Source organism: Lytechinus pictus, chromosome 11, assembly GCF_037042905.1.
Source record: "Lytechinus pictus isolate F3 Inbred chromosome 11, Lp3.0, whole genome shotgun sequence".
NCBI lineage: Eukaryota > Metazoa > Echinodermata > Echinoidea > Temnopleuroida > Toxopneustidae > Lytechinus > Lytechinus pictus.
Window position 1 is genome coordinate 14,106,776 of NC_087255.1, and position 14,600 is coordinate 14,121,375.

Consider the following 14,600-nt stretch of genomic DNA (forward strand, 5'->3'; position numbering starts at 1 on the left):
TTGTCATCATGAACTTGGATATCCGTTCACACACAAAGGGTAATTACAAATATGCACCCTATGCAGTATCCAATTGTCTACATTGTTATTAGCCGACTAGATATATCTTTATTATTATTGTGTTACTTCTGCTTACATACATGTTTAGACAAACTACAAATGTGCTCCCCGTGTAGAAACCCACTACTCGGCTAACTGGATTCTACCTTTATTATTATTGTATAGTTATGAATAAATGTAATGATACGTGGATGAAACTGCGACCAAGTATAGCGAATTATAAGTATGCTTCCTGAGTAGTAACCACAGGAACCATCCATAATTGTTTGCCCATAGCTTACATAACCTTCCCACAGAGTTAGCTGTGGTAGTTACAATGTCGCAATAGGTCACCTTATGTAACGTAGATAGGCATCACTACGCCATCTACCCGTGGTCATAATTTGCTCAGGAGGTATACCCTTTAGAAGTTTAGGGCTGCCATTGTGGCTGCCCCAATGCGAAAGAAGTGTGTTCCATATTGGTTAGCCCCGACCCCCGACACAAACAGTGCCTCCTTCAATACTGCACTGAACTGATACCTGGAAAGGGGGGAGCCATTCATATGGCAGAAAAGTGGCCCTCTCCCTTTAGACCGTACCCTTAAGTACGTCTCCATAGCCTCGACAGGGCATGTGCCCTCTGTCTTATTTTCTTTGATTTAAAGCGTGGTACCCCTCCCGTATTGGTCTGTCTTTGAAAATCTACTCTGTACCAACATGAATTGTGAATTTTCTTCCTGACCCCATTGGATATCATCTATAGCCAATATCTTCCTCCCATCATCACTCTGACTCTGAACCGTGAATTCTCCAACCCTCAAGAAGCCAAAGAAAGCCAAAAAAAATGCCGCTTGAAACATTATTGACTCAAACCTCGAGATTTGCAGCCGGCACGCCTGGGCGTTTGCCCCCTTTGTTTACCCACTGTTGATGAATGGGGGCAGGGCCCCTTGCCGAACATGGAGATCCACCCCCTACTACGTGGAGGAGCCACAACTCCCCGTTTATCTCCGCCCAGGAACCCCCTGTGGCATGAAATCGGTGCCGAAATTCTATATCGTAGTCCCTCCAACCATATCCGTAGTAGCGTGAAGCAGCAGAACGAATGAGGTGACAGTACTTCAGAATGTCATGAGTGTGTCGTGGATTTGCTGCCAGATAGACGCTCATGTATATTAGGAAGGCATTTGTCCAAATTTCAATGGACATGATTTTGTTTTTGGAGGGGGCATTGTAGGGCTTTAACACCCATTTTCCTTCCTCCTCGGCTATCGCCAGATTAGTTCTCTGTTCTGCTGCTTCGCGCAGTGTGTTGGAGGCTACATCTTGGGCGTTAACTAACAGATTTAGATCCACATACTCCCCCTTCCAAATCTTTTCTTTTATGCTTTTGGGAATAGATACACCCAGTGTGTCACCTACAGGGTTTAACGGGGAATAGTGAGGGTGGTGATAGCCTCTATTCATGTTCTCTGTGTTAGGTCTACGTTCTGTATTGATTATGGTTTGGTTATTTGGCCCTGTGGCCTCATTATCATGGACACAGTGTGAATTTTGAGTTAGGTCGGTTCTTATCTGAACACTCATGACACTAGGAGGTACAATTGCGGGGAAGGATGATGTGAATGGGGTCTCTCGTACCATCCCAGACTGACTTCGTTCTCTAATATTGTGCGATTCGTGACCTGTAATGTTATTATTAGTATGGCCAGGTACGCAGAACGAATCTGTATGATCTTGTATTTGTACTGACATGTATTCAGGTCGAGAAGGCTCACCTGCGGTATTATTACTAGTGCTGGTCCTGGGACAACTCTGAGTCTGACCCTGAGTGGATGGTAATTGCAGCACAGGCCCTTGTGAAGCTGCTGGCCTCTTAGCTGAACGGCTGGGTGAACGGCCGGATGAACGACCCTGCTCAACGTCAATGGGTTCTGGCGCTGCTCCTACTGCAGTGGCAGCTAGCGGGGGCTTGTCCGGGCTCATTCCCCGTCGTACTCGTAGGCCTACCGCTTCCCGGTGGAGCTACCGTCCGAGTTGCGTGTGAGGCAGCTGTCGTTTTTGTCTGGCGGGTGCCTCGACTTCTACCTCGTTTTGCCCGAGAACGCGTCTGAGCCGGTTCAGTGGTGGCCTTTCTCCTCTTCCCCATTGTTTTCCGATTCTGTTCGATTATGGAATGACTAAAATAGAAGACAAATATCGCTATTTCGTCGTTGGGGAAAACAAAAACGTTGCGACCTCCTAAAAAATTTGTTGCCTCGAAGGAATTTCAGACTGCAATGGCTTTATTACGTGCACACGTTACTAGTATATTCCACAACGCACATGTTTCCCGCTGTGATTAGATCACATGTTATCCGGTTAGTGATCACATGCACAATCTGTATCGATTTGGACTTTTACACATTATATTCCTCTATGAACCTACCACTTGTTTCTCTCAAAAATTTACTGATCACTGAGAATGATCATTACCTTTTATTTAATGAAATTATGGAAATACAAGCATTGTTTCGAGGGATCATAACTTTTTTAATTCTTGACCATTTTCTGTGATTAACCCTAATTCTCCCGGGGGGGGGGGGGGCCATAATGGCCCCCCCTTGACAATTTTCGCGATATATCTGCTGCGCAAATTTTTTTGACCTCGCCGCTCACTGACTTTTTACTTTCAAGTCTCGCGCAAATTTTGAGACCAAATTTGTGACGCCCGGGTACACGGTTACGACATTACGCAACATTATGTAAGTGCATGTCAGACCCAAAATTGCTCATAAACGTGATTTCATGTACAAATCCAATGCAAATTGTGTATTTAGCCAAAATTCATAAATGTATCATTATTTCTACTTTTACTGATTAAACTGAATTAATTTTGCCTTGTTTATGATCAGAACTAAGTCTGGAATGATTTCCATTGAAAAAACAATAAAAAACAAAAAGTAAAAAAACAAAGAAATACATAAGAAATTCATAAAACAATAAAATACATAAGAAATTGATTTCCGAACCGAAGTTTGTTTAATTGCGATTGTTAAGATTGCTACAAATAATTTTTTTACAAAAAATTAGCATTCTAGGAGCTTTATTTAGTGAATTATAGCAAAAAGTATGATTTATGCATAAATTAGCATAATTAATTCATATAAAATAAAATCTAATTATTTTGGAAAATTTTACCATACAGCCTTGTAGATTACATCGCACACTACCAGTGTGCAAATTTTTGCGTCGCTCGCGCAATCGGCGGCCGAGATCTTAAGGGGGGGCCATAATGGCCCCCCCCCCCCCCGGGATTGACAAGAATCAAAATACCCCGGGAGATTGAGGGTTAAGGTATCAAAGAAAAGAGCAGATATTGATCTTTTTAGTCATGTGATTTTCTTTTTGAAATTCAGATACCCCCGCCAAATGAGTTTTTGGCATCCTTTCTTCAAATTGTTTTTGCTCACTCATGCGTGAATGAGAATTTATTCAAGTAATACCAGATGAAAGAGGAGATTCTAAACTTTGCATTGGTAGGTCATTTGTCTATTTTATTTATGATTAAGTTATGATAAATCATCAGTAAATCTCGGTTTCGTTTTTTCTGGGACGCACTGTATTGTATTGCTACCCTCACGCACACACTTCAACGTTGTATTGTATTGCTACCCTCACGCACACACTTCAACATTATATTGTATTACACACTTCAACGTTATATTGTATTGCTACCCTCACGCACACACTTCAACGTTATATTTTATTGCTACCCTCACGCACACATACGTGCGCGTAATTCGTATTAAACACACATTTTTTTTTCTAAAACTCTTCCTTAAAATGCACACACATACACGCTCTCTATATCTTCCTTTAAATCACTGACACTCCTTCATAATATTTTAGACGCACACTCTATCTCTACTTTTAAAACACCCAAACCCTACTGAAATATTCAACAAATATGTTCCCAAAGCATATCTTTAAAACGCACATCCTCCGAAATATTCTAAACCCACACCCACACACACCCTATTCCTTTAAAACACTCATACTCCTTTGTTACATTTCTACACCCACATTCCTCACATACGCTTACTTCGTGTGAAACGCAGCTCTCCTTTGGAATATCATACGTCCACGGTGACCAATTCTTAGTCTGCAGGCACAGACCCTGATTGAAACTTTGATACATAGTCCTCTGATATTCTAAACACACACACACACATAAAATCCCGAAAAAGCACAAGTGCCTTTTCTTTTGAAATGTAATAACACACAATCTCATCAAACGGCACCCACCCTTTGTAACAGTATTTTTTTCACGCTCACATGCTCTACACACATCCGGCCCACACACTTAATTGTAGATACATCTCTTTTGTGGAAAATAAATGAAACTTTAAAATGTCAAAACTCTTTTTTATAGAATTATACATCCGATTGTGATAGAATTTTCAGTGTTATTCTTGTCTCATTTAATTAATCAAATCAACATTTTCAGGGGTGGACTTGACATTTAATGTTACCGAGGCGTTCCACTACATTCCACCCCACACCCTTCCTGTTCTGTTTAGATCTTACAAGCTCTCACCCTTACAACTAAGTGCAACCATAATCATATTCTCTCTGGTCTTTATTATTTATTGTAAAACATTACTATCTTGCCCAAAGTAAACCTAGATATACATGTTCATGTTACTCTTTAACTGCGTAAGCTGTCTTCCAATCGTAGGATTTATAATAATAATTATTATACTTGCTTATATCGCGCTTAATACTTACTTTGTCAGAAGTCTCTAAGCGCTCTACAGTATATGCAGCATAATTACCCTGGCTTTAGCAGTGCAGCTGTAACGCGCGCTGCGTTTCAAGGAATAAATTCCTGCCAGGTACCCATTTACCTCACCTGGGTTGAGTGCAGCACATTGTGGATCAATTTCTTGCTGAAGGACATTACGCCATGGTTGGGATTCGAACCCACGACCTTCTGTTTCAAAGTCCGGAGACTAATCCACTGGGCCACAACGCTCCATTTATTACAGATTATATATTTGTTGTGATCACATCAATTTTTATGTTCCTTCTGCTACATTATTTTAAATCATTTTAAATGATTTTATTTTTCACAGAATATCCCGCAAGCTTTCTACAAAAAGGTGAGTCATATTTTATCTACCTCACACACAACACAACGCGCAGACGATCATACGATACTCACCTTTTGCAAACGGATACTACGAATGGATTTCAAATTATATTCAGGGATTTATATCTCTATTATGGCGAACAAATCCAGATAGGGAAAGGTACTGATCCGTCTGATCTACAGTCTGTCATTACAGCCATCAATGGATATAGACATTGCTGTCCCAGTGATGTTTATGTAGAGAGCAGTGATATGTGGATCGCGATCATAGGAGGCATGGAATACTACAACCTTGAAGTATATGCTGAGATAATATCTACTGATCTTTCCAGTAAGTGATTTTAAAATCATAACGTTTTGTGTCGATTTTCACTGATGCAATATAATCCATGAACGGCTTTTAGAAGTATCACTTATATGATTCATAAAAACAATAATTAATAGAAGTGTTCAATTTTACTATCAATTTATAAAAACTTGAATGTTCTTAAAAGCCTTGTTTGAGATTTATCTTTACTCTAAAAGCGCAAACACAAGTTCATACTAAACCAGGCTGAATAAAGATTGCACATGTGAGTAACTGTTCATATTTTTTTTCTGTGTCATCTTTTCATAGCTTTATATAGATGTTCGATTTCTGACAAATTTGTTCCAACGTCAGCCCTTTGCGATGGATTTTACCATTGTGATCATTTTGAGGATGAATTAGCGTGCAGTAAGTACATAAAGAATAAATATTCAGCACTGTTCCCGAAATTATGGTTTGCGGGCACTAACATGAACTCCTGTCCTGTAATATTTTGAAACATAGGGTAGACAAAGTCTTAACTTTATGGATGGCTGGGCCCTGTCTTTCAAAGAGTTACGATTGATTTGGTCAACCTCAATTATATGGAAATCCATTAATGTCATAATTTTGTAATGTCCTTTTGTAAACAAAGAGAAGCAGCTTCAAGAAAACTATGAATGTATGAATAAACATCATATCTAGAAAATATTTTCAAAAACATGCATTTCAGATGTTGACGTTGCTGGCTTTCCATGATCGGGTCAATTGTAACTCTTTTTTTAAGATAGGGCCCTGATCTGCGCTTCATACCATTCCAAACAGACTTCCAATATGGGGCATTTCTTAGCTTGGCCGAGTACTTTGAGCAAGTTCAAAATTTTCGAGTGGAATTGTGCAGGGTCGATAACTTGAAGGCAGATTGCCCTCAACCATGTCAACACGGTTATCTTGCCGAGCTTGAACAACTAGGCTCCACATTTTGTTTGATGGCCCTTTAAGAGTTTTCAATTGGCAGTATGATCTGAGCCCCTCATGGGTACAAACCTCGGTCTAATTCATTGGAAATTATCTATTTCTTAACTATAGATCACTCAACAAGGTTTTTAGCCTCTGGCCAGTCCACTTTCATCACCGCTTATTTCGTGGACAGCGGACATTTTGGTATATCTGTTCTAAGCACAAACGCGACTGCAATATTTCGACTCGAGTCCCAGGAGGATCATCGTCAAAACAGTGAGGAAACAATTCTAATAGGAACCGGAAATGACGTCAAATCAGCTATTAGAACGTTCCATGGAGATACTCCATACCATGCTGATATATACGTAGGATCAAATGTGATTTGGATTGCTATTGTTGGTCATAAGGACTACAACTACTACGGGAACTATCATGACTCTTATGAGAGTTATTATGACTCATATGACTATAGTTATGACAATAGTGACATCAATCTCAAGGTCACTGCAATTGACAGGTCTGGTAAGTATTTCTGTTTTATGTTTATTTATATTTGCCATTAAAATATGTATGAAAATTATGATATGATCAGGTGGTTTGGGTAATTCAGTGAAATCTTATTCTAAAACTATCCGGAAAAAAAAATTGTCCGAAATGAACACAGTGAACTTAATCCTGTTAATTCCAGGTTTAAGTTTTCGTTAACCATCGAAGACCATGATTGTCATATACCCCTTTCATAAACCTATCCTCCAATTAGCCGCCTAATAGTAATGCGGATAATTCAATAAAAATTGCGTTCACAAACTCCGAAAATTATCCGCATTATTTTTACGAGCGCCCGTCCTGAAAAAGGCGGATAATGGTCATGACAACTGGACACGCCCCCTCCGATGCGGTTGTGTTGGAAAAGGGTGACCTTGTGACCGCACCATGGCAATTATCCGCATTATTTGGAAATGCGTTCATAAACTCAAAATCTTGTCCCGATGCTGCTATTATGCGGATAATTGCAGCATCAAAATAATGCGGATAACTCTGGTCCTCCTCCGATTTTACGACCAAATTATGCTGCTATTAGCCGCATAATTGGGTTTATGAAAGGGGTATTAGATGATATTCCAATCACATCCATTAAGTTCTTATTTCAATAATAAAAGGACAAATGGGTACTGGCAGGAAGTAATTCCTCAAATAAGCTGTGAGCGCCGGAATGGGTTGACCTTCTTGGACGGGGTAATATAGGAACGCCTTGAGCACTTAACAATTTGGATACGTGCGCTATACAAATCTTATATTAGTATTATATATATAATACAGAAAAATATATGTATTCGTAGGTAATCCTAGATGTGATTTCAATTTTTTTTTGTATTTACATTCACAATAGATCTACAGGAATGCGGAATGACTGGCCTGTCTTTCTCAAATAATGACCGATGTGATGAAGTATTTACGTGTCCAGACTTTGCCGATGAAGAAGAGTGCAGTGAGATTTTCTTTCTTTTTTTCATTTTGAAGATGTAGGGACTACTTTACTGTCCACAAATAATTGATAATTGATAATGCGGGTGAATTTTTGGGCCCTTCTATATGCGACCATTCTAACTGTTCGCTCGGTCATATCAGAATGAAATAAAATACCTGCCAAAATGTATTAAGTTGAAAACGTCAGAGATAAAATGTTCGAAGTAAAATCTTAAAGAGGTAAAATTGAACTGGCAGAAATGTCTGAAGAAAGGTGTCCGGAAAGACCGAATGAATACTTGATATAAATGTGTAAGGGATATAACGTCAGATTTTGAAAATGACAGACCGAGGGGGAAAAAGGGTTCCCCCCCCCCCGCTCTGACCACGTTTACCTATACACTATTAAAAATGTTGGGCAACATACTGTCCACACAACAGTTGGTTAAAACTTTATGTAATTCTGGGTAGTTTTAAACCAATAATGTGTGCTTTGGGTGAAAACTACACATTCGTTGAAAACTACCCAGAGTTGGATAATTTTTTAACCAATTGTTGTGTGGACAGTATGTTGCCCAACATTTTAAGAGTGTAACAATCTCACACCTAACTTAACCGTCTACTTCTGACAGGTTTACAACTGCATTTTTACCTCTTTACAACTTAACCTCTAAACAATCTACATGTATTTACCCCTTCCTCCACAATCTTAGCCCTGACCAAGTTTACTTGTGATATTGTATTATTTTGATATTTAGACCTTTATTCATTTTTACCACTTATCAATAATTGTTTTTGTTGAACTGGTACAGCTTATGATTAAACAAATATCCTATCTGACAGGCCAATCGTTCTATCTGGAAATATTAAGGTAGACTTATATTTGCTCTGGATTTCCCATATATTTATTTCAATAGATATGGTATAAGAATGATAAATTCATTAATTTCACCGATATTCCATCCACAAATTTCATTAGCTATATGAATTATTCCCGATACTGATTTGATACTATAAGGATAATAGTCCTGTGTAATGTCTCCAACGAATTATTCTATGCACTCTTGATAACGTAAAATGTTTTTATTAGCTACGTTTCCCTTTTCCTTCGAAGATCTTTTAATATCAGCTATCATCACTTCAATACTTTCAGCTGTCTTATGTAATTTTATTTGTTTGATTTAGAACAAATGGTAAATACGTAATGCAACAAGATGTAAAAATAATATTCATTTCTTTCTACAGAGGGAGTATACTCCATTAATATATCATTATTGTTATAAATATTTTTACTTTTATAAGTATTATTAAAATCTCCATGCTGATGTTTATTATTATATTACGATAACTATCATTACCAATGGTAGTAGTATAGCTATTATTATCGCTATCATTGCCATTATCAGTACTAATTATCAGCAATAGTATTCTTATAATTATTGTGATAATTATTATTGTTATTGTTTTAATATTAGGGCATATTATTATCATTATTGATATTATTATGTTTATTCTTCTCATATTCAACAGGTCATCCATCCATTTTTCTCCTTGAAAACGAAAATTACACAATTGCCTTTTCCGATATCAAAGCAGAGACCTACAATGAAACACTTTTTAAGACCAGCGCTTCAAATGGATTTCGAATAAGGTTTTTGGATATCTACCTTGCTTGCTATGATTATTATAGTTATGGACAATGCGACGATGCTGTCATTCAGATAGGCACCGGATATGGTAGTGCTAACAGCCGATCGATCGTGAAAACACTTCGTGCTTTTACTTATTTCGAGGACGATGTTCATGTGGATTCCAGTGAGATGTGGATATCAATCAGCGGTATATGGAGATATGACACGTATGGCTCAAACGCGTACGGCTATGGCGAGATGGAATTGAGCACTGCCAGGTTGAATAGTACGTATCGCAGGTTTAATAAGAGCATTGACAACTGACATAGTTTACAAGATGAACTGAACAATGAAAGTCAATGAATATTTTCATATAATTATAATTCTTTTCACTATTTCAGGATTATAATATATTACAAAAAAAGATTTTACATGATATAAGAATTGTAGAGGGGGAGGGGGGGGGGGCTACAAAAGCAAGGGCTATAATTAAACAGTTGTTCACATATGACGACAATAGAAGAACCAGACCAGGGGGCCGTTTCATAAAGCTGATCGTAAGTTAAGAGCGACTTTAAGAAAGACTGGTGATCCTTTCTTATGGCGAATGGTATATTCATTAGCGATGGTTTTGCGCGTAAGAAAGTATCACCAGTCGTTCTTAAAGTCGCCCTTAACTTACGAACAGCCTTATGAAACGGCCCCCGGCTTTTACGGGGGGGGGGTTTGATCACCTTACGATGTCGGCCTTAGGTTGTGCATTTGCAGCGAAAACATGCAAGTTCGTACAGCCGGATATAGAATTTAAGACTGTATAGTTAAATTTTTAAACGATTATTTTTTGGTTACATTTTTGAATAAATATTTAAATATTTTCATAAACGTGTTTTAGTGTATGTTTGTGCATTGAACTCACTTTGAATAGTCAGTGGAATGCGAATTTTGTTCGAAATTTGAAAACTTGCGCTTACAAAATATTGCGTAACTTCGATCCGCGTACCCAGGCGTCGCACAGTTGTTCAAGACTTGAAAGTAAAAATACATTGAGCGGTGCGGTCAAAAGATACGGCGCAGTGGCATAGTAACAATAGTAAACGATGGGGTTCAGATTGACCCCCACCCCCTAGTTTATAAGGCTTGAAGACAATGAAGGGAATCGATATGAAAAAAGGAAAACATACCTAGGAATTCAGAAAAGGTGAAAATGTCCAATTTCTTATCTATATTATTCTAGTAATTATTGCCGCTAGCAATTGTGTTTACGGACATGTGTGTAATTGACCTATATCAATTTTTACAAAGGTCTGAGACCCTGTGCCAACTCGAATCGGGTGATTTCTCAAGACAATATCTGTGACGGATTTTATCAATGCGATGATTATTCGGATGAAATATCTTGCGGTAAGTATTCAAGAGCTACTGACTGCTTTAAGAAAACAAATTTATAATCATTATAGTAATTCTTATGCATATTATTGAAACCAACATCGTTATTGTTTTTAGTATATTTATCATTATCATTATTATTAGCATTAGCGTTGTCATTCCTTTCCCCGTTCTCCTTCTGCTTCTTCTGTTTCTTGTTCTTCTAGCTCTTCTCCTTCCTGCAATTCTTCCTCTGCCCATCCTTCTTTGTATTTTTTATTTAATTTATCCTCATCCTTCACATTCTTCTTTTTTTTTATTTATTATTATTTGCCTTGTTTCTACATTTACTGTCATATTTTCTTTTCGTATTTTAGATTTCTACTGCTTCTTATTGATCTCTGCCATTACAAGACGCATCTGGTTCATTGAGGTCTGCTTTTTGTCGATACAAAAAATACCTGAAGCTCTTCACTGTTTGCCTACCCTCATACATTGTATTCCAGGGGGGGTACTCAAATTATTTTTTTTAAGGGGGGTGTGCCTCATAAAACCCTGAAATGGGGGTCTAAGGAACCCCCGGGATTGTATTCCCCATAATGTTAATGTTATATACATAATCTAATAATGTTATATAGTTATTTTCCCCAAGTAGTAACTGATGTTGTTTTGGTTTGTATTTCAAAGATAACGCAGAGGTAGTTTTGCATGAAGGAGAATCGTTTGGCATAAAGGTTGTAAATGCTGCACGTAGATCATATAATACTACGATACTTCAAACGAATGTAACATTGGGATTCCGAGTGCATGTCGGCTCCTCCGACTACGGGGATTGGTACGGAGCTCGTATTGCAATTGGTACACGTAACAACTCAAGTCCAATCTATGAATGGTCCTCGACCAGTAACTACAATTATTTCTCCAATGACTATGATGTGTATGTGACGACGAATGAAATATGGACTGCCATCATTGGTGGTGTTTACCATGCGTATGGGTCTATGGAATTCAATGTCACTTCGGTTGATATACCAGGTAAGCAGTGTATCATTCTAGAATTCTTGCAATAATGATGATTATTATAAGGTATTTTAGTTTTGCATATATCCAACGTGTTGAGTGCTCAAGGTGCTCATATACATCACCCCGGCCGAGCTAATAAGTTATCGATTCCGATGTTCACGGTGTTTTAAGATATTGCTCGCTCGTACCCCTTCACCTCACCTGGGTTGAGTGAAGGATTAACTTCTTGCAGCAATGAAATTGTAAGCTAAAAGTTTCAAACTCTTTTCATAAAGATGTTCTTACTTGTGGTCCTTCACGTCCTTTTCGAGGAAAGACATTATTCGCATTAACTTTTACCTCGAGGGAATGATAATTATGTTTTGATTACTCTCAATGCGAAAAATGTATTTGGGCTCATTAGTCATTTACTTTTAAAGTTTAGTGAAAAAAAAAAGAAAAAGACGATTTGCACTCTGAACATGGCACGCACACCCCTGCTTTCCAGGAAGCAAAATATATCTAACACGATAGTATTCAAAGTTATTTCAAAGATGCAATGATAGCAATAATAATTGTGATCATCACGGTATTTCGTTAAGCAGTGATTAGAGCACAATTAAACAATTTATTTAATTTTGAATCCTCCACAATTGATTACAACTAATCCAGTTCAAGTTCGTACTTTTGGCATCAACATGAATTAACAAGTCGTATAATGTGTTAAATGGTTTACAATTTTAATGACCAATTTGGGTGTACAGTGATAATAACAATAATTATGATAATAATAATAATAATGATAATCATAATAATAGTAATAAAGATATATAATAATAACAATTATTGCATTAATATAGCGCTTCAAACTTTGTTTTCCTACATCACTACATTGAACTGCAAATGTTTGTAAGGGTGGGTATGTGGTTGGGAGTGTGTGTGAGAGAGAGAGTTCATACACATTGGTGTTTGTATGTTCATTAATAGCCTACCTGGCGGATCTATTAGAAAAAAATATCAAGGCCTGTAGAAAACAATGACGTTTAGTGATTTTAATGTCTCAATTAATTTTTGTCTCTCAAATCAGACTTGTATACCTGCCCGGGAAACTCCCATATCGGAATTCCTCAGAGTAGACTGTGTGATGGAAGGTATGACTGCAGCAATTATGAAGATGAATCGTCATGCAGTAAGTTCATACTTTTTTGTGGGATTTCGTTAGTGTAATATCTCTATATTGGTGTTCAAAATTTACTGCACCCCACCAGGAAATGAACATATTTGAAAATGTATATTGTTCTGCCATTTTTTTTAAATTTAATTGTTAATTCGGGTGTTTAAATATAACAATCAATCTAGGTTCTTTAAACATTGTATTGTTGTCTACGTTCAACACCCAGCATGAAAGTGTGCATTTTGTGGTGGGGTTCACTAATTTTTGAGCACAAATGTATACATATCTCTAAGCAGATCGTTAACGTCATATGTAGTGCGTATCAATAGCACGTTTACCCTTTCAAAAAAGCTTCCCAAATTGAATAAAATACATCAAATTAGATAACTATATTATCACAGAATTTCATGCTTGAGTGAGAGCTGTCCATTTTTGAAAAAATTACAGAAATCGGTTTGGGCAAGTGACATTTTACACAAAAGTTCCACTTCTTTAGGAAAATTACTTAAAAATTGTATATTGCACACTAGTTTTTAGTATTTATTTCAAAGTATTGATGATACACATTGTCAAACAAAAAATTGAATTTAATGCCGTTTTTTTGTAGGACTTATTTCAGTTTGGTTATTGTAACTCGCGTGACGCGACACTAGTAAAGATTCCTGACCTAAACTGTATTAGTCTGTAATTTCCTCAGAAGATACTAACCAGATTTTGATAAAATTTTGGAGAGAATTTTAAAACATCGGAACTATTATGTTAAATATTCATTAACGTATGACTCTTAGTTTTGGGACGATTGCCATTTGAAATTGAGACTCACGTCACACAGGAGTGTGACTCTCGCGACAAGTATCATTTGGGACCACTGACGGATCCAGGGGAGGGGAGGGGAACCAGTGCCCCCACCTTTTGAAAAGCAAAAACATATTTGTTAATGTCAATGTAATGTTATTTTCTTCAGGGACGCAATGTCGTAAATTTTTATTTAAAACCCTTTTTTTTTCTGCTGGTGAAATTTTTTTCGGGGACGAAATATCCTTAATTTTGGGTTAAAAATCGTTTTTTTTTTGCTTATCAAATTTTCCCTCGGAAAATGTGCACCCCTTTTGAAAAATCCTGAATCCGCACCTGTTTGGGACTATAAATTGAACAAATCATGATTTTATACAGTACCAAATTTCATTCAAACAGAATTATGGTAATTTGCATCCCATTTCTCTTTTAAACAAAGGAATTTTGAAATGAAGCTCTGATACATAAGACTTAAATGAAATTTTACCTACATGATAAGCCTTCATGTAAAGCAGCTATCCAGTAATGGTCTTGGTGTGCGGGGGAGGTGGGCAGTGGCACTCGTGGGAGGGTTTTGGCAAAGGAAACTAGGTAGAAAGGAAAAATATCTTCAATTCAATCTTCTTAGCTAAAATCCATGCATGTGCTATTCATGATTAATCCTTCCGGTGCGAATATTCAAGAAACTTTCGACACAAACCTCACGTATTCGTCAGGATACAAAGTTCTGTATCCTTGACGA

The 14,600-nt window shown here is 37.4% G+C and overlaps 2 protein-coding genes across 2 annotated transcripts in view; one reads left to right on the forward strand and one right to left on the reverse strand.

Annotated features, from left to right (window-relative positions):
* Positions 1 to 908: 908 nt before the first annotated feature.
* Positions 909 to 2,515, reverse strand: LOC129270847 (uncharacterized). Its single transcript, XM_054908187.2, has one exon. It carries the CDS (start codon positions 2,025 to 2,027, stop codon positions 909 to 911), a length of 1,119 nt encoding a protein of 372 aa, XP_054764162.1. The 5' UTR covers positions 2,028 to 2,515.
* LOC129271822 (uncharacterized) overlaps positions 2,392 to 14,600 on the forward strand; it is a 43,352-nt gene continuing 31,143 nt past the window's right edge. The window contains exons 1-9 of the mRNA XM_064107024.1: positions 2,392 to 2,401; positions 5,159 to 5,506; positions 5,792 to 5,890; positions 6,551 to 6,946; positions 7,815 to 7,913; positions 9,422 to 9,808; positions 10,825 to 10,923; positions 11,575 to 11,922; positions 12,977 to 13,078. Coding sequence (XP_063963094.1) covers positions 2,392 to 2,401; positions 5,159 to 5,506; positions 5,792 to 5,890; positions 6,551 to 6,946; positions 7,815 to 7,913; positions 9,422 to 9,808; positions 10,825 to 10,923; positions 11,575 to 11,922; positions 12,977 to 13,078 — 1,888 coding nt within the window. The remainder of the gene's footprint in view (positions 2,402 to 5,158; positions 5,507 to 5,791; positions 5,891 to 6,550; positions 6,947 to 7,814; positions 7,914 to 9,421; positions 9,809 to 10,824; positions 10,924 to 11,574; positions 11,923 to 12,976; positions 13,079 to 14,600) is intronic.